Source organism: Magnolia sinica, chromosome 5 (genome assembly GCF_029962835.1).
Source record: "Magnolia sinica isolate HGM2019 chromosome 5, MsV1, whole genome shotgun sequence".
Classification (NCBI taxonomy): domain Eukaryota; kingdom Viridiplantae; phylum Streptophyta; class Magnoliopsida; order Magnoliales; family Magnoliaceae; genus Magnolia; species Magnolia sinica.
In genome coordinates, this window is record NC_080577.1 from 4,031,799 (window position 1) to 4,052,763 (window position 20,965).

The 20,965-nt window shown below is 40.6% G+C and overlaps 1 protein-coding gene across 1 annotated transcript; it reads right to left on the bottom strand.

Moving 5' to 3' along the window:
• Positions 1–534: 534 nt before the first annotated feature.
• LOC131245172 (wax ester synthase/diacylglycerol acyltransferase 11-like) lies at positions 535–15,934 on the bottom strand. Its single transcript, XM_058244443.1, has 7 exons — positions 15,619–15,934; positions 6,324–6,893; positions 4,193–4,259; positions 3,190–3,287; positions 2,527–2,739; positions 1,876–2,013; positions 535–1,137 (listed from the first exon to the last, which is right to left on the bottom strand). Exons 1-7 carry the CDS (start codon positions 15,895–15,897, stop codon positions 991–993), a joined length of 1,512 nt encoding a protein of 503 aa, XP_058100426.1. The 5' UTR covers positions 15,898–15,934; the 3' UTR covers positions 535–990.
• Between the last annotated feature and the right edge of the window lie 5,031 nt (positions 15,935–20,965).

The following is a 20,965-nucleotide window of genomic DNA, read 5'->3' on the forward strand; positions in this document are numbered from 1 at the left end:
CTTTTATGTTGGTTTTGCATCTGTAAGTTTTAAACCCCATAAACAACCATGTCACAACACAAAAGATAAAATCCTGTTTCAGGAGTAGGATTGAATACGGGCTTAGCTGGCTCAACAAGCCCACGCTTTGGTCTGGGTTTTGGCTTAGTCTTTAGGTTGATGAATCTGATCAAGCGAGGATTTGTAGCCTCATTACTAATCTTGAGTTACTTAGTGCCACATAATTCAACGCTAAGAAAATAGAATGATAAGATAATAAAATGTATCAATGATCCATATCTAACGTTAAATAGGCCAGGCCGGGTCATTGGGTTTTGGCTCCGCAAAGTGACGCGAGCTTGGACTGAAATGTTAGGCCTGTGGTGGGTCAGGCTCAGGCCCAAAATTTAAGTCTGTTTTTAAATCGGGATGGGCTCAGGCTTTGTCTAAAACCCCGTCAACTAGGCCATGATGCGGAATGGGTCAGAGTCATCTGAGTCCCGAGTCATCAATACAGCTCGACGAGCGTTTGCCTGTAATTTGTGAGTTCTCAGCTATGAAATATTTAAGTGCTACATATTGAGAATACTATTAGTATTACATAAATGTCTATGGTGCAGTGAGTGGGATAAACATCCATCAAACATAGAAACTAGACCGTGCTAATCATGGTGGCGACGATGAAAACATACTCTCTTCTTCTTCTGTTTTTTTTAATACCAAGTACAGATCATTAGAGCTTTCTAACACACTTGCAGAATGAACCAGTACACATGACCATACGGCGGGTAAATTCGGATTTCTCCACTGGTGTGCTCTACCATGAATGGCCCATGGTGCAAAAATCATTCTAGTTGAACCGTGGCCCACTAAGAAGGGGACCTACCAGATGGATGATCACGAATCACTGACCGTAAAACCATGTGTAGCATAATGTGGCAGTGAACCATAATCGGCTCAATCTGTGACTGGTTAGAGTTAGCCTCCATGTATAGATATACCATTATCAGATCATTTAGGGAGGACAGCTTCCTTGATGAGCTTGAGAGAATCGGTTAAGTCTTCGCAGAGCTGGCCAGGATCCGGAACCGCACACTCATCTATTGCAAGAACCATCTTCACTTTGTCCATGTAACTCTGGAAGTGAATTGTGAGGGCCTGCCAAATTTCCAATAGATCAAGAAACTGGGACTTCAAGAAAATTTCTAGCAATTCAGGAAAATGAGATTTTGAGAAAATTGCGAATTCCAAATTATGGGTGAGCCAGGATCAATCAAGGGCCTCAAATCAACTGTGCTATGAAGCTTGACTCTAGCACATGTTATAAATGAAGCTATTGTAGCCTTTACATGGCTAATTTCTGCCCATCCACCACATGAACTCTTTTTAAGTATAAGACAAAAGACATTTCTGATTTTGCGTCAAGAGAAGAGCAAAACACGGGGGTGATCTGGACAATAAATCTGGTAGGCCACCACATGGATGGGCCATAGACTAAATATCCTAGTTATTGGTTGAATCCATCCATCAGAATGTTATGAGATTTGCCTGTGGAATGTGGACTGGTTAACATTTGTAAGTCAGCCATCGTCTAACCATCCTTTTTGTTTTTCTGGACAGCTGTTTGGATGACTGCCACTGTCTGATCACCATGCCATTTGGGTTATGGCCCATCCACATAGTGGTCCACCAAATCGAAGTTCCTGATTAATACACACCATTGCAACATGTAGCAGATGTTTTGGAGTGCGCTTCATGGAACCAAAGAAAGTACCAAAATTGAAAATATAAATAGGATAAAATGCTTGATGAGGCATGAGTTTCAGTAGCATAAATGTTTCTTCATAGTATTAGCCCGAGAAATCTGATGAATGACTCTTCGAGAGAGATACTTACATGCGGGTGCCCGTAAACACTGGGCGCAAGGTAGACAATTGGATGGCCATAGAAACTGATTTCTTCCAAGGGTCCAATGATGTTAGAAAAGGACATTGTTGTGTTTGAGAGGACTCTGTGAGATACTGATGCCGCTGCCTGTTATACATGAAAGAAAATGCACAATCAACCTTTGAATTTCTCATATTCAAGTGGAGGAGAAAGAATTCATATGAATCTGTCCAAAGTTCACCATTATTTAGTAATATTTAGTAAAATGTGCTGGGAAAAAACAGAAGGAACCAACATTTAGGAATTGAGGTAGTGCATTTTTGTACTATTTTAATTCCCAAAACCAAAATAAGTGTAATCATATCAATTTTCCCCAAAGAAATAGATTCATATCAGGGGCAGCAATGGCAAGCCGGGGTTGGCTCGAAAGCCTTGGCCCTAGCTATAGCCCTACAGGAATGGCCTATGAGGGAAAGTGTGAGATGATCAAAGGACATCAACTAGACAGATTGGATTGTCCAACCACTGTGATATTACATGGTTCCCATCTACGGCTGGGCCCATCAGATGAAAATTTTGCGTCGTTCATCCAAGCAGGCATGTTAAGCAGAAAGCAACCCTATGTTTAAATTCAGAACTTTTTTTAGTAGAAAATGGTACCTTAACGCCAAAGCACCGAAGGAGTAGAGTGGAACTCGAGGATGTAAAGAGAGATTCAAGAGAGAGCTTCTTTCGATCCACAATTTCTTTTGCTTTGCGAATATAATCCAGAGGATCGTCTCGCATTTGAATGGAGAATGGAAGGATTATATATCCAAGCAAATTGCCCCACTTGGCGTCTGTCTTCTCCTTCTCCATCATGTCAGCCAAGGCCTGTTTGTTGTCAATGTGAAATGGGTCATTTGAATAGAGATTCAAGGAAGCATGCTTGTCATTCTCATAATTCATAAAGATCCCAAAACTGGGCTTTGTACATGCCAGGAGAAAGGCTAATGTGTCATATGCTCAAGATCCATGGTCCATCAGTTGGGATTCCTACATGTATATGCCCTGGCCCAATAATCAGGCCGGTAACTCATGGGCCACAATGCTTGAAACAAATGGAAGCTTAAAGAACCTCCAAGATTTTCTTAGACATATGAATGGACTGGATTGGTTTTTGAGCTAGGAGAACCACATAGGGTGCACTTGATGGACAGCTTGGATATTTGGTGTAGAGGGGCTGCCCTGAACATGTGTGGTATTAGCAAATCTTATAAGTGAATCCCCATGACAGAGTGGAAAAGAGGAAATTAGGTGGGAGAAAGAGTGGAAGAGACTCACATGAATTCCTGGTGCTGCTCTTATGTTGACAAGAACTGTCGCTCTGAGTCGAATATTAGTAGGAAGATTAGATTTTCCTCCATTTTCCTCACCCTTTCCTGAAAGGAAACAAGTTCTTTTAGCCTGCATTTGGTTGCACCGGTTTTATGATTAATCAGTCTAATTTGGAACAAATTTTCATGATAATTCATGAAATTTGGTGTAAACAAACACGCCCTTAACATTTAAGTTAGTGTTATCGACTAATGCATCATCAACATATACTGGATTGGTTAGTTCTTTAACATTGGCTGGTTCTCAAGGTCTCATTTATTGCTGGAAGCAGACGAACCCACAACCAAATAATTGAGCCAACCAGATCAGAGCTAACGTCCATCCGTCGGGCTATTGATTAACAGGGACCAACTAGTCTGTTTGGTCATCGATGACCCGACCATTCATCTAGTGGACCATACCTTGGATGGATCATAGTATAAAAATCAAACAAAATGGACAGTCTTAGCCATTTTGATCAATCTGCTTGTTCCTGTAGCTGACTGTGGACCCCCTTTTTTTCTTTTTTCTTTTCATCACCTATTTGGAGGCCATTGATTATAGACGGTAAGAATCATTTGAACTGTGATTTCTAGACCATGTCCCAACCTCAGTACCCTGAATATGAACCGTTCATCAACATTTATTTACTCCCAAAGAAAATGTGATTGCTATTTAGAGTGCTCTTAGAAATTCATTTCAATCAAGAGGCTCACCAAAGCTGCTCACCCCTTCTGCCCCACAGCCCCCACTATCACAGGTAAGAGATCTTCACCATCCATAAAAACGTGACATAGGTTGTAAAGACTCTGGATCTCTGATGAATGATATTCTTGCAATGTGGCCCATCTCCACTAGGGACTTTCTAGATGAATGGTCTGGAGCATCATATGGTGGGGCAGAAGTAGCAACGGCTTTGATAAGCCTCTAGGAGTGAGCTTCCTTAGCATTTATGAGGCTAGAGTATAACCGTATCTCCTGCTGAGGTAACGACTGAGGCCGGCCGTCGTAACTGCCAACAGAACATCGTTTACTGTCTGAAAATTAACCGAAAACAGAGTAAAAATTAATCAGCTTAATGGAATCACAACTCCAGAGTTTTTTTTTTTTGTTTTGTTTAAAATGAATAGATTGAAGATTGATCAACTACAATCTGTCGCACATGACTTTCACGTGCAACCAAATTCAAATGGCAATAGGGGAGTGCGTGGGACCCATGCTCGTCATAAGGTGTTCCCACCAGTAAGATCACTTGGTTCGGAAATCAGGCTAGATCACTCATCAGGTGTGCCACACCTTACTTATTACACAGCTGCCCACCTCATGAATTAACGGGTCAGATCTTCGTGCCAGCTGATCTTCATGGTATGGCCCACATTATAAACGGCTGGGATATTCCACACACATGACATGCTGGCACGAGAGCTGGGTTGCATGAGAAAGTCGAGTGGGGCTTGTGGGTGATCATTCCTTGATAATTTATCAAACCCAAGAAAATGGTGTTCACCATTTTTTAGATGGTGTCCCATCCACCGTTCACATACATACTCGTCAATTCAAGACTGTCCAAATCTTGGAGCCATTGGGGATGGACCAGAGTCTGAAAATCAAGGTTGTCCGACACCCCTAACATTAACGGACGGTCAATATAGTTTGATTAGTGGTCCAAATTCAACTAACAAACTCAGATTGTTATGATTGTCTGATCAGCGTGAATTTTGTCCAATGCTCCATCACAACACGGCCCGTATTTGCATTGGCATGATTTTCCCTTTTTGGCCCCACATACTCTACAGCAGCTGTTTTAAATAGTGGGTAAAACGCTCAAGGTCAACTGGGGCCATTCATGTTATTAGTGTGACATCCACTCCGTCCATCAGATGAGCCTTCTCATTCTCACCGTACATTCAAAAAAATCACCCCAATCTAAACGTCTGGTGGTCCACACAACAGGGTACAATGTAAAATCATGATCAAAACCTATGTATATGTGTCCCTTCCGAGTTATTATGAATCAGGCTGATTTTTGGAATGTCTACTCATTCTGATGACACGCACTGATCGGGTAAAATGAAATATAAACATCACCGTGGGCCACGCATACAAACCCGTGATTGGCCCTCTCCATTGTTTCCTGTGGTGTGACCCACCGGAGTTGTGGATGGAGCTGATTTTTCTCCCCAGCTCTAACATGGAGGGGTGAGCCTGATGGATAGAGCGAATGTTACTTGCTCAGTACACTAGGCCCACATGCTCAAGTGTTTTAAGTGATGCTTGTCGTCGAGTGTTTGATGATTACACCCGGCAACAACCGGGTGCACATGGAACCGAACCGGTAAATCAGACCCGAATGACTGACCACATAATTTGGTCTGGTTCTAAAGTGTACCGATTTCAATTCCAGTTCTGGAAATCAAAGAACCACGGCTAGTTCAGTTCAATTTTTGGTTTGGGTTTATGTAGAACTAAACTAAATTGGACAATTAAACCAAACCTGGAACTGAACTCCTTAGTTAAAAAAAATTTAAATTTAAATTTTAAAAAGAAAAAGTAAAAAGAGTAAAAAAAGGAAAAGCAAAAAAGTAAAAGTAAAATCTAATCCTTCTTTATTCTCCACTTCTTTCGGCGGCCTCTCTCTCAAGAACTGTGCGATTGGGCTGGATTATAAAAAAAAAAAATTTATGCAATTAGGCTGTGTTATAAAAACAAAACATGCAATTAGACTAGATTATAAAAAGCCCATAATCGTAGAATTGAACCAGATCCAAACTGGTTTTGTTAGGGCCCGTTTTCAATTTGGTTCTAGGGTGCAAACGGTTTGATTCCGATTCTAGTTTTCCTAGAATTGTTAGGAATGGTTCAGTTCCAGTTTCACCTCATAATCAGACCAGACGGAACCATGTGTACCCCTAGTTAATACAACACCAAGCCCTGTGGCACCCACCCAAGCAACACCTGTTAATACACACCATATCCAATCTTCCCCGTGGTGGGGTCCACCCCAGTTGTGTTTATGGCTGGATTTGGCTTCCATATATAACATGATAGGCCCAAAGAGCTTGATGTTTCCTTTAGCTTCTATCATCAGTAGGCCCACTTACCAAATTCATAGCATTCTTCACCATCTTTACGTCATCGAGGCTCAGGGTGCGATGCACCAACCGTTTTCGGTTGAACTCAACACCCTCGGCGCCTTTTAGCGGCGTTTCGGTGTCTTTTAAGAAAACTGCTGTTGCCGCGAATAGCAAAACGTCCACCACCGTATTCCATAACCGCCGGATTACCGCCCACAGATCTGCCAAGAACGGCACAAAACCGCTCCGCCTCGAAACCGGCCTCCGGTTTTTCGGAATCGTGGGCAGGGATTCGGGATCGGCGGTTTTCCGAGTGCAGGCGAAGAGTAGCGACATGAGCGACATGCCGTCGCCGAGCGAATGGTGGGCTCGGAAAACCCCTACAGCCTCGGCTTCGGTGGTTTTCAGGTTGAGGAGATGGAGATCCCAGAGCGGTTTCGACATGTCGAGGGTGCTTTTCGTCAGGCGGGCGACGTAGTCTTCCACGAACTGGTCGGGATCTTCCATATCCAGATCCAATTCTGGTATGACGACGTGGTTTTCCAAAACCACCTTTGTCGGAAGCCACTTGTACGGTCGGCCCTTGCCGTCCGCCACCTGTTTTGAAATTTTGATATGCATCAAAAAGTGGCGGGAAACGTATTTTGTAAAGTCGTAAGAGGTTTGCTAGGACGCCAATGGACAGGATTGCCCAACGACTTCCTGCGACGGGAAGCTAGGTGGGGCCCACCGTAATGTTTGTGAAAAATTCTTCGTGTCCATCCGTTTTTCCATATCATGTTAGTTCATGAGCTCAAAAATAAGCCAGATCTAAAAACTCAAGTAAGTAGACCACGTGACAGGAAACAGTGGGGATTGTACGTACATTGTTGAAACATTGATGGAGCAACAGGAGTTTTGGATCGGGCTAGTATTTTTTGTTATTTCAGTTCATCCTAAGGAACGCATGAACGGTGTAGATGGCATGTAAACATTATGATGGGCCTTAAGAAGGTTTCAACGGTAAACATTACCCTACCCCACTGTTTCTGTATTGCGGCCCACTTGAGTTTTGGATCTAACTCATTTTTTAACCCATATCTTAATATGAGCTGGCAAAATGGATGGACAAGTGAGTTCGTCACTAACATAGATTGGACCAACCTAACTTCCTTTAGAGGAAGTTCGTGAGAAGGCTTCACGGGCAATTCTCGCCCCAACCTAACCTCCTAAGCTCAGGTAAACCACACCATAGGAAATAAGAGGAATTGAAAAGGTTAGACCACACACAAACATCACGATTATACACTAGAAGCATTTCAACGGTGGGCATCATTTTTCACACGGTTTCCTTTAAGTTGGTCCACTTCAAATATATATGGATCCATCTCATGTTTAGGGTCCACTAAAATGAGCTAGTGGAACATCTAAAACTGTGTAGATATAAGACATACAAAAGGGAAGACCCCAACAAAGCTTAGGGCTGCATGAAGCAACTGCAGGCCATCCACTTTGGGAACACTAATCTCATGCAGGAAGTGGATTAATTGCCGGCGACCGTCATAAGCTAGGTGGGACCACCATTATATATGTGGGAAATTTACCTCGTTCGTCCATTTTGTCAGCTTATTTTACGACATGAAAATGAGGCAAATCTAAAATTCTAGTGAATTACCTGGCAGGAAGCATAGCAGATTCAATGCCCACCATTGGAGCATTCATGGGGCCACAGAAGTTTTGGGTCAAGTTAATATTTTTGTGTTTTCAAATCCCACCTTAGGAACAGTTTGGATGGCATACAACATCACCAAAAGGTTTCAACAGTAGGCATCTCCTTCCCCAGTTTTTCTTGTCATGTGGCTTACTTGCAGTTGTGGAACTACTTCATTTTTTACCTCTTATCTTAATCTGAGCTGGAAAACTGTGTGGGTAAGATAGATTTCTCACAAACATTATAATGGGCCACACCTAGTTTTCAACCATGCACAGCAATAACTTACGATCAGGGCCGTATGACCTAGACAGCTCTCTCTTAGGATGTGGATTGAGTATTGCCCCTCTCAACACTGACCTTCCTAAGCTGAGGTCAATCAAATCTTGCCACATAAGCTCAGAAAGAGGTCAATGCAAACAATGGCATTATCCAATCCACGTCCCCTCTCTTACCAATAGGTCACATTGGGGTTTAATTAAGATTACCTGCAGCACCCCAATGCAGATTACCCAGTGACTTGACTCAGTGTGGCCTATAATCATGATGTATGTGTTTTTTCCACACCATGCATCCATCCATTTTTCATGGGCCCCAAAAAGTGGTAGCTCCAAAGCTCAAGCGGACCTCACTACAGGAAATAGTGGGGATAATGATGCCCACAGTTGAAGGGCCCACCATGATATTTATTTGCCATTCAACATGATCATAAGGTCAAAAGGAGTTGGATGAAGGGACAAGAAAAATAATCGCTTTATCTAAAATTTCTGTAGCTCTTAGGAACTTTTGAACAGTGGACGTTCAACTGCCACTGTTTCCTATGGTGAGGTCCACTTGAGCTTTTGACCTACCTAATTTTTGAGCTTATGCTCTAAAAGGAGAGGGTAAATTAGATGGATGGCGTGGATAAAACACATACATCACAGTGGACCCCACGGAGTCGGGTCACCAAGGAATCCATGTCCACACCACTCTTTAATATTCCTACAACCCTATAAGCTCTATGACCCTCACGTGATATACGTGTTGTATCAACTATCTACAAAGTTAGTATGTTTTAGGGCATGAACCAAAATATAAGGCAGATCCAAATCTCAAATGACCCTAGGAAGCAATAGGAAAATGGACACCCACTCTTGAAACCTTCCTACGGCCTCCAAAATAACAATATCAGCTTCACCCAAAACACATATGCCCCGAAAAAGCTTTTGTTTTTTTGGTGGGCATTTATTCACTACCATCCCATGGGGGGTGGCCCCACTTGAGTTTTAAATCTGCCTCATGTTCGGCTCATGTCCTGAAAAGAGCTCACCAAAAGGACGAAAAAAGTGGATATAACATGGACATGGCCGACAAAACTAAATGCCACACGGAGCCCTAGGTAATTAATCGGTGGACTGTGACAACTCCTATTTACTCAAGAATGTGACGTCGCATGGAGTGGAGAGAAACGAAAACGCATGCAATAACATTTCATGTAACTGAGGCGTACGTCACTTTCGTTGAAGTGGCAGAAAGTTTTAATGTGGATGTGATCCAACCCCTCCATTAAGTGTGCCCTACAGTGTTTGAATCGATGCAGCTTAGGTGAGTCCGGGGTAACAGCTTAGTGGGTGAGTACCTGACCATGAGACCACCTTCATGTATGTGTTATACATCTAAACCGCAGGAAACAGTGGTTATTGAACGCCCACCGTTGAAAATTTCCTAGGGGCTACCATAATGATATACACAAATATCAGCTTGATCCAAAACTTCTTTTGGCCTACGAGAAGTTTTTAACTGTCAATGACTATTGTCTCATGTGGTGTGGTCCACTTGAGATTTGGATCTGCTTCATTTTTTGGGACCATGCACTAAAATAAGCTGGAAAAACTGATGGATTGAGTGAATATACAACACATTCATTAAGGTGGGCCCCACGGTCATGGACTCGCCTACTAAACATTTACCCGGACTCGCCCATTCCGTGCCCGTATGAACGGGGGCTCAAGAATCAAGCTGATCAAAAACTCAGGCGGGCTACACCGTGGGAAATAGTTGAGATGGGAAGTACCACCATTAAAATGGTGCACTGTTCCCTATGGCATGTGACCCACATAAGTCTTGGATTAGATTAAATTTTAATATCCGTGGTGGAAATGTTATGGTCCACCTAATGGATGGCGTAGATATGATGAATGAGCTCAAATGAGGCTCTCTGCCTTACTACGCAGGTCAAGCTTTCCACACAGAGGAGAAGAATAAAAGACCTGAGAAGAATGAACTATGTTTCTAGATTTAGGGCCCACAATGATTTGTGTGACATCCACTCCGTCCATCCTCTGCACTAGCTCGTGATCACAAAAATTAGATCCAAAACTCAAGTGCACCATGACAAAACAAAAGGTGTAGGTTTAATGACTACCATTGAAACCTTCTTCTGCACATGGTAGTTTTGGATATAACAGAGCTCCTCGTGGGAATCGGACGCGGATTGTGTCTTACCTCGCCCGTCTCTGGCCACGAACTGGCAGTTCTGTGGGCGGGCCCACCGTGATCTATCTGTATATCCCAGCCGTCTATCCCTTCCATCACATCATTTTAAGGTATGTGTACATAAATGAGGCAGATCCAACGCTCAAGTGGACCAAACAAAATAATAAACTTGGGTTGCATTAAATGCAACAGTCATCTTCGGTGTGGTCCACTTGAGCGTTGAATCTGCCTAATTTCTGTGCACATACCTTAACGTAATGTGAGAGAAGTGATGGACGGAGTGGATATACAGATACATCATGGTGGGCCCACCCACAGAACTGCCCGTTCGTGGGTAGAGTCGGCTGGGTAGGACGCAATCCGCGTCCGTGAGAATCACCCTATTACTAACGGGTTGGATGGCGTGTAAACGTCACGGTGGGCCTCAGGAAGGTTTCAACAGTGGACGTTTCCATCCCTACTGTTTTCCGTGGCATGGCCCACTCGAGTTGTGGATCTGCCTTATTTTTTAACTTATTTCTAACATCATGTTTTAAAACCGATGGACGGATTTGATGTCACACGAGCATCACGGTGGCCCACATAGCCATGGATCAGCGGCCCGACATCACTGGGGCAATTGCTTTAGTGTGTCATAAATTCGGAGTAATTCTCTTGACAATACGTCAAGGCGGGAATCCTTTGTAACGCCTGTTTTATGCAACCGGCCCAACATGTGTAGATGAAAATTCCACACCGTCCATCAGGTCAGCTACTCGATTTTTGGATTCTAGTCCCTGGGGCCAAAAATCAGCCAGATCCACTGTGGTATTAGACCGTCCTGACTCTTGTGCCAGAAGATCTTCATGGTCGTGGATCCCACTTTCTTCCTGGATCGGATTAATAACGTGGGACCTCCTCTCTACGGTAGTATATCGGCGAGTTTCAAAAAGGAATTGAACCAATTGGAAGCGGATTGGCCGGTGTACCACACATCAGCTATATAGCTGCTGTAGGCACGTGTCGTGCGAAGACGAACACGGACGCTCCTCGAGCTCCGAGTTGTACGAACGGTTCAAAGTAGATAAAAGTTACATGGGCTCACAGTGACGTATTTGTAATATCTACACCGTTCATTATCTATTTTTAGTGATCATTTTATTAAAAAAAGTCATATCCAAATATCATATGTACCGCACCACAAATTGCAGCAGAGATAATGATTTTTTAAACAAATCATAGGGCCACCATAATGTTTATTTTCCATCCCATCTATTCATAAGGTTAAGAAATCCTCAATGATAAGGAAAAACAAATTTCATAATAATCTAAAACTTCCATAACTCCAAAAAAGGTTTTAATGGCAAACATTTAATCCTCCACTACTTTTTGCAGTGTGGTCAACTTTATAGTTAAATCTGTCTTATTTTTCGTCTGGAACCTTAAGATGATCTCTCTAAATTGATGAATGGTTGAATATAACAAATATCTTTTAATCAGATTCAGAGACCTTTACTAACGTCAATACAACAGCCACATGGTTGGTGTGTGGTGCACCGGCCAATCCGCTTCCGAACCAATTCTTTGTTTTTTTTAAATAAAAAAAAAATTAACTACGACCACTTGTGTTGCCAGGCAAAGGACAGTCGTGCTGCGGAACCTGTGTACCGCAGGACCAGAAGACTGCGCACTAGAGAATGCTAACCCAAAGGAACACGCACCAACGTGAGCCACGTGTGTGAGATCTAACTGTGTTGAAAAATTAGCTCAAAGGCTAGTGGCCTACCACTTTCTCTTAAAGCTGGAGTGATCATCATTTTGTTATTCTTTTTTAATTAAGATATAAATTAACAATTTCATTTATCCCTTTTAGAATTACTTTCTCAAAGAATCAAGGCATATGTAGAAGTACCATCAATACTTTCTTTACGCCTATATTGTTTTTTATGAAGGGAAGAGATAACAATTTCAATGCCGATGATATTCCTATCATGGATTAAAGTGTTTATGAGATTCTCTCGTAAGAATGTGAGAGTATTGGTCAATTTATAGAGTAATTTGTCAAATGTACTTATGTATTTGTTGATATCAGATACTTTTGTCATTTTAGAATTCTAAAACTGCTTCTTGATATACAACTGCCCATAAATTTATTCATATACAAACTATTAAGTTTCATACATACCCTTACGATAATTTTTTAATCCAGGACATTGTAGAGAATATTGTCTGCTAGAAACAATTAGATAATGGTTGTCTCATCGAGTTCATCACACCCTTCATTACTAATAGATGTAGGACGTTTCGCTTTATCAAAGAGCGCGTGTTGCAATTCTTATTGAACTAAAAGGCCTCTTATTTTTACCTTCCATAATTCATAATTATTTTTAATTGTAAACTTTTTCATTTCGTACTTCACGTTAGACCTCTTTCGTCGACTTATTTTAAATTAGAACTCAAAATCCCAACATTAACTTTGATATCATTTGTTGGGAATCGTACAAAAGCAAATCTGAATTCAATTACATAAGACGAAATCAAATGTAAATAAAACACGTAGAGAACACATAAATTTTAAATAGAATAACTCTCATAGGAAAAAACCACGGCACAAACCAACAACAATCTACTATGAAACGATATGACAAAAGATGATACACTTACAATGACGAGAACTCCCTTCAAATCTCCCAAAACCCTAACTTTCTTCTTCAAAACTTTTAAAATGTCTTAGTAAGCTTTTATTATTCATTAATTCCGATTACACCTGATATATATAGTATTATAATCGAAATAGAAAACAAATCATGCACTTAAGCAGTTCCACATGCACCGTTAATCTAAGTGTCGATTGACTGACATTGATCAACCACCCTTTGTTCGATTGAGCAAACCAAAGCTCGAATGATCAAACTAATTCAAAATTGTACAGAGTAAAAAATGTATCTTTTCGAATATTGTAAATCGATTAACCGTAAGATTCAATCGATTAAGCATGGTCTAAAATTATTCAGTGAGCACTTTATCTAATTCTGAAAAGGTACGATCAATCAAGCAAAGTTGTCAATCAATTAATGTCCTCATATTCTGCATGGTTTGAAGACATCATTCAATATGTTGCTTATGATTTGAAATTTTCAATTGATTTATTAAATGGGTTAAAGTTTAGGTTAGACCCGTCCTCATTGTGACCCGACCATGGTTGGTAGTTTTTGAATTAGACTGCACTAACTTTACTTGCATAGGCATGCAGAGAGCTGCCTTACTAATCTATAGCTACACAGAACAAACTTGCATCATATCTACCCGTCAATCCAGTGCACCATATTTTCACTGCAGGTAAGTGGCAAAGCCAACAAGCCCTAATTTGTAGCCTAATGTCCGAACCGGGGAATTATTCAGGTAGCATCAATGGCTTAGATCTTATATACGCAGCACAGTGGACCCGCACACGGTTTCGAAGATTTTAAAGTTGATCAGGATTTCCATCTCAACAGTTTCCCATGGTGTAGCTCATCTGACCGTTGGATCGGCTTGATTCTGGGGCCCAGTCCAAACAAAGGGAAAGCACCTGATGTACGGTGGATCTCATCCACACGAATTCATTCACCGTAAGTCGGCGAAAGCCACGCCACCCCACTGCGTACGAAAGTCACGTGGGCGTCTTTCTTTCGTTTTGAATCCCGGGGTTTTTCCAACGAGATAAGGTCGCCATGTACGTGGCGACTGGATGCCCGGCGCGGAAACAGCGAAGACTTTTGACATTACGCCATGTGCGCAATGCGCCTTGTAAGGTGGGGAAGCGGATTGGCTTTTACATTACGCGATGCGCGCAATGCGCCTTGTAAGTTGAGGAAGTAGGTTGGCTGGTGTACCTCACATCAGTTATATATCTGGTGTATTGGCGACAGCAAGTTCCGTGGGTCTGACCATAAGGAATGTGTGATATCCAAACTGTTTATACATTTGGCGAGCACGTCTTAACGACTGAGACGAAAAATACGATAGATCTAATTATAAAGTGGACCACACTGCAAAAAGTAGCGGGGGGATTGAACGTCTACAATTGAAATTTTTTTTAGGGTTAGAGAAGTCCTGGATCAATATGAAATTTGTTTTTCCTCTTCATTCAGGTCTTTGTAAGCTTATTAACCGATTGGATGGGAAATAAACGTTATGGTGCGCCCTACGAATTTTTTAACGGTGAAAATCATTATCTCCTCTGCTATTTGTGGTGTGGTCCAGATGATCTTTGGATATGATTCATTTTTTGTATAATACTCTAGAATAATCTCTAAAAATATATGAACGGTGTAGATAAAATAAATAAATCACTGTAGGGTCCATGTAACTTTGATCTCCTTTGAACCGTTCGTACAACTCGGAGCTCGAGGAGCGTCGGTGCTCGTCCTCGCACGACACGCACCTACAGCAGCTATATAGCTGGTGTGTGGTACACCAGCCAATCCGCTTCCGTAAGGTGGTTGGTGTGTCTGTACTCCAAAAACTCTGTTTTCCAGAAATGAAATATCGAACTGAAAATCACTTCTACCCCGTTGCTGTTGTATGCCGTTGATCTGATGGGCCTGATATGGACGGAGAATTCACCAAGGATGTCTTAGGTTATTAGATCGTACCTGTCCAATCTTGGCCCTTTTTGCACACACTGATCGACTGGTTAGTTTTGAGGATCCGCAATCCACGTTCGGCTCCATCAGATCAACGGTCTGGATCAGCAACCATGGGCCTATCCACCTATCGAGTATCATAAAATCCCTTCTATCTTAGAACATCTCAACCATCAAACCAAAATGCCGCTTAAGTATTTCGCAGAGAGAGATGCAGTGTGCCGTTAATCAGCAGAATTTTAACTGGTGCTCGCGTGACCTTGATTTACTGCAATCCAGGCCGTCGAAACTCGTGGGCCCCTCAGGTGTGTAGCATATTCGGAAAATCACACTAATGGGATGGTCAAAAGCATCTGGTTCCATCTGATGATTTTGGACAGCTGATTATTTTAATTTCCAACCGTCCATTTGATAGCCATCAATCGGAGGGTAGAAAATATACGATCAACGCGATTTTTCTACCATACTCCATCCACAATTGGCCCACTACTCTGAACGGTCCAGATTGAGCTACATTTGCGCCACGAGAGAGAAAGGGCATCATTACCTGTAAGCTCGAGAAGCGAGGGTGCCTAACCAGAGTAACCTCCAACCCAGCTTTGACGACGTCAACATCGATTCTCTTGCCTGAGCCCATGATCGCGATGATATAGCAGTTGAGATGCGGCTCGTGGAACAAACGGGCAGTCGGACTTAACGGCTGCTGCTCGTCTTCAGTTATCACGCCGTTATCCATCTCCGCACTTCTTTCCCCTTCGCTCCTCTTGGTTATAAGCAGCTTCTTCAGTGCTTTCTTTCTAGATCTGATCCCATCTATCAAATCCATCTACCAGAGTTGAAATTTCCTGTTCAAGTAATGGCAATTGATTTTTGAATTTAAGAGCGTAGATGTAATTGGATTTTTTTTTACTTTTTTAACCATAAGTAAGAAATGATCCGAAGCAGTGAGAGCACTGACTAAGGTCGTATTTATAGAAACTTCGTTCCTAAAATGCCCTTCGGTTTTTGTAAGAATTAAGAACCGACAGGCAAATGCAACAACTTAAACAGAAGAAACCGATGGCTGAAAATGGGCCAGGGCTAAAAAAACACCTTTGGCGATGGGCCAGGGCTGCTCTGTAAGTAAAAGAGTGAACGGTTTGAAATAGTCTAGTTTAAAATTTATTTATTTTTTTCTTTTTCCGGATATCAAGCGGACATTATCTTTAAGTGATGGCCTACTTATGATCGGACTGGATCATTTTCCTAGACCAGCCAGGCCAAACATCGGGCCTAGATTTCGAGACCGAGCCTAACCCTGAGGCTGACTTTCCGGTCATGGCCAACGCAGATTTCCTGCAAAAGCGCATGGATGCTGGGTGGGGCCACAGAGATGTTTGTGTGAAATCCACCCCGTCCGTCCGTTTTTAGAGCTCATTTTAGGAGGTGAGATCAAAAATGAGATGAATCCAACACTCAAGTGGGCCACACGAGAGGAAATAGGGGGCATTCAGTGAGAACTGTTGAATCATTCTTATGGCCATAAAAGTTCTGTATCAGGCTATATGTTTTCACTTCATCCCATTTGGAATGACCTTATAGACGGTTTGGATAGCATATAAACATCAAGGTGGAGCCCAAGAAGGTTTCAACGGTGGGAATTTCTTTCCCTAATTTTCCCTCTGCTGTGACCCACTTGAGTTTTGTATCCACCTAATTTTTGGTACGATTTTAGCATTTTTTTTTTCTAGCCATCCATTTTTATTATGTATTGCGGCCCACTTGCGAGTTGTTCCAGATGTGATCACTTTTGGACGGCTGTCCAAAGTGTGCAAATTGCTACAGAACCCAAAAATCAAAGTGAGCAGATGTGCTCGCCATCTGATTTGCAGTAACCATGGAAGTAAGATCATCTACACCGTTCGATGGAAAAAGCTTCTTCTACAACTATGCTTTGTGGGTGCACTGTGTTTTGTACATGGAATCAAACCCATTCATAAGGGATGGCCCACACATGGGCTACTATGTGAATGTGGAACTCTGTTTAGTGGATGTCCATTATTTTACATAGAGTCCCTAATTAATGATTTTATACACTCAATTTTCTTTTTTGTTAAAGGAGAAATCATCATCACCATGGTAGGACTCATTTAATGCACGAGTTGACCGTCAAACACGACACCATAGGCTCAACATGCACACACGGTAAAATAACATTTACAAGAGTGGAAAATGTTTTTCCTATTAAATGAAAACCAACCGCCGGTCCTATAGAGGACCATGGATGGTAAAACATCCACACAATGCATGCATGTAAATTTAATTTAAGAAGTGGACACGTAAGCAATTTTAAATATGAATCAAATAAATAATCATGAAATAAAAATCCAAGCACATATAAAGAACATATAAATTTTATGTGAAATTTTTTTTTGCGAGAAAAAAATTCATTATATAAAGTGACGAGCAATCCACTATAATTAAAAGAAGATTACAAGAGATGAAACAACTTATAGTAGAAACTGTAGCTTTTCCTCCAGATTCTTTTGGCTATCAAACTCCTCATGTTTTACTTTACCCTAATTATAATTAGAAGGTCATGTATTAAGCATCGATTGTGGAAAGTGCAATCATAAACTGAAACTTTGACATCCAACGAATAGCTTCACCCGTTAACACAAGTGAGTAATTGGAAGTCGACCTTCTATTATCTGCATTCCCTATATAATTTGCATCCGCATAGTTTACAAAATTCTTTTCAAAATTTTCGAGAATCAAGACATAGTCCATCATACCTCGTATGTATCAAAGTAATCATTTCACTACTTCTCAATGTTAATTGTGAGGGTTTGACATATATTTACCCACACCACCCACTGCATATGAAATATTCAGTCTAGCAGATCATGGCATATATAAAACTATCAACTGCACTCAAGTAGGGCGAAACATATACCAATTTTCTTCATAAGACTTCGAAGAAAGCTAAAAGTGATTAGTGTGGGGTGTGCTAACTAGTTTTGCATTTTTTTTTTCCAAACTTGACCAGGACTTTATCAAGATATTCCTCAGACAATTATAGCCTGCTCCTTTCCAAGCCTCTATGTACATCGATGCTAATAATCTTCTTTACTGCCCCCAGATCTTTTATCTCAAATGTCCTGGACAACTGGGGCTTCAATATGTTGATTTCATATATGATATGACTAGTAAAAAGCATATCATCAATATACAACATTAGAATAATGAATTTCACGTCACTCAATACTCTAAAATAGACACAATGATCGAATTCACTTCTAATAAATCGTTGACTCAATATTAAAGAATTAGATTTATTGTGTTACTGTCTAGGCGACTGTTTCAAGTTTAAAACAACATCTTTAATCTATAAACTAAATTCTCATTTCCTTGAACCTGAAACCTTTCAGGTTACTTCATTTAGATCTGTTCTTCTAGTTCCTCATGTAGAAATGCAGTCTTCATATTTAACTGTTTCATTTCCATATTATATTATATAACGAAAGCTAATACAAATCTAATAGATACTTACTTCACCATTGGTATGAATATCTCACCGAAGTTAACATCCTCCATCGGAGCATAACCATTTGCTACTAATTTGGCATATGACATGGTACCAATTCAGTTTCTTCTAATGAAACGACTTGTAACCAATTATTTTTCGTCTAACGAGCAACTCCATTAGCTCTCACGTTTCATTTTTATATAAAGAGTCCATCTCATCATACATTATTGCGTCTTTATTTTCTAATATTTCCTGAAAAGTATGTGAATCTCCTTCATTTATAATGAGAGCAAATGTAATATTTGAGTCAACTTTATATTTCAACAGTAATATGCAATCCTTTGATGGATTTATCCTAATGGTGGTTGCTCTACCTCTTCCTGTACCTCTAGCTATGGCTCCAATTCTTCAAGTGTTTCATCATTATTTGTTTCAATATTAATCATTGATTTTTTTGTTTCTTTATGCTCATCCTTTCGAAACAAGAAACCATAATTAAACTTGACGTTCTAGCTAAATATAATTTTCTGTGAAACCTGGTCATATAATTTGTATTATTTTACCCCCATTATCATAGCTGAAAAAAAATATACTTCTTAGTTATTTGGTCTAACTTATCTCTCTCAACTGACAGTACATGAGAGTGAGCATCACTGACAAATACTCGCAGCTCTAAGTAATTAACAAGCTAACAACTCCCTATTTCTTCTAAAATTTTATAATCAATAGTTGTGGATGGAAATTGATTTATTAAATAGTAAGCTGTAGATATGGCCTCATCCCATAGCTCCTTATCCAACCTATAATTACTCAATATACTCCGTAGCTTTTACAAAAGAGTTCGACTCATACATTTAGCTATACCATTCTACTCTAGTGTACGCCTCATTGCGTTGTGCCTTATTATCCCCTACTCTCACAATATTGGTTAAATTCATTTAAAATAAATTATCTGCCATTATTCAGAATTTTCACTTTTTTGCTTAGTCTATTTTTCAACAATTATCTTTTAAGACTTGAAAGTGACAAACACATTATATTTATGTTTCAGAAAATAAACTTAAACTTTCCTAGAGAAGTCGTCAATGAATATAACAAAGAACGACGACCCTTCTCCATAAATAATAGACAACGACCCCCACACATCCGAATGCACATAGTCCAATAGACTTTTACTAACATGCTTCTCAGTTTTAAAACTTAACTTTGATTATTTCTTATACAATGCTCACATATATCTAAATCAGAACTTTTAAAATTATAATTTAAACGATGATTAAGAAGTACCTTAATACCTCTCTTGCTCATGTGACATAGGCGCGCATGCCACAAACGTGCCGATGTGAACTCCGCTACAGACGTTACAGTTCCACTCGATACAGTATTTCCTATTAACTTGAAAATATTTTATCTTCTCCATGCTTTTATAATTGTGAGTGCCCATTTTGAAACCTTTATGACACATTCATAATCAGCAAGTTTGCCCCCCAGTACATGTAGAGCTTATATAAAGATCAAATTCTTCTTTTAATTTGCAACGTGCCTTACATTGGTTAGAGTACAGTCTACCCTATCAAATATCTTAATGCGAACCGAACCAATTCTGATTATCTTACATGCATGATTATTGTCCTTCTCTTGTTATGCATGGACTTAATTTAAGCAGAGGTTCTATAGTCTTACTGTGACATACAGATTTTATCGATGCGGATAATTTTAAGGCATGAGCTCAAAAAAGAGGCAAATGGATGGCTCAAGTGAACCACATCATATGAAACATTGGCAACAATGATGCCCATGCTTGAAAGCTTTTTCAGGCTCACTGTGATGTTTATTTGCAATCCAAACTGATCATAGGATAACATGAACCAACTGCATGAAGGGAACGTATAAATATCAGCCTATCCAAAACTTATGTGCTCCTTGATAAGTTTTCAATAGTAGCATTTAATCCCTGATGTTTCTTGTAAAGTGGTTCATTTGAAACTCCAAGCTACCACATTTGGGCTCATCACCTAAAATGATAGGAAAAAATAGACGAAGAGCATGGATAAAAACACATACATTATGTTGGGCCCCATAGTTCTTGATTGGTGGTGAGGGTAGTAACCAATCCATGAACCGATAAAGCACATTAATCACCATCGAGTTTTTATAGCAGCACACGGTGAGGACCTACTCAAGTGGGCCATGCGAGATAACAACGGGAAAGGAATGCCTACCCTTGAAACTTTACTAGGCTCATAATCATGCATGTAATCACTAAATCCCTACCGTTTAATTTCAAATGGGTCACTTGAATTTTGGATCCTCCTCACTTTAAGTTGCATGTTCTAAATGAGCTTGAAAAATGGATGGATGGGGGTGAATTTCTCGTAAACATTAA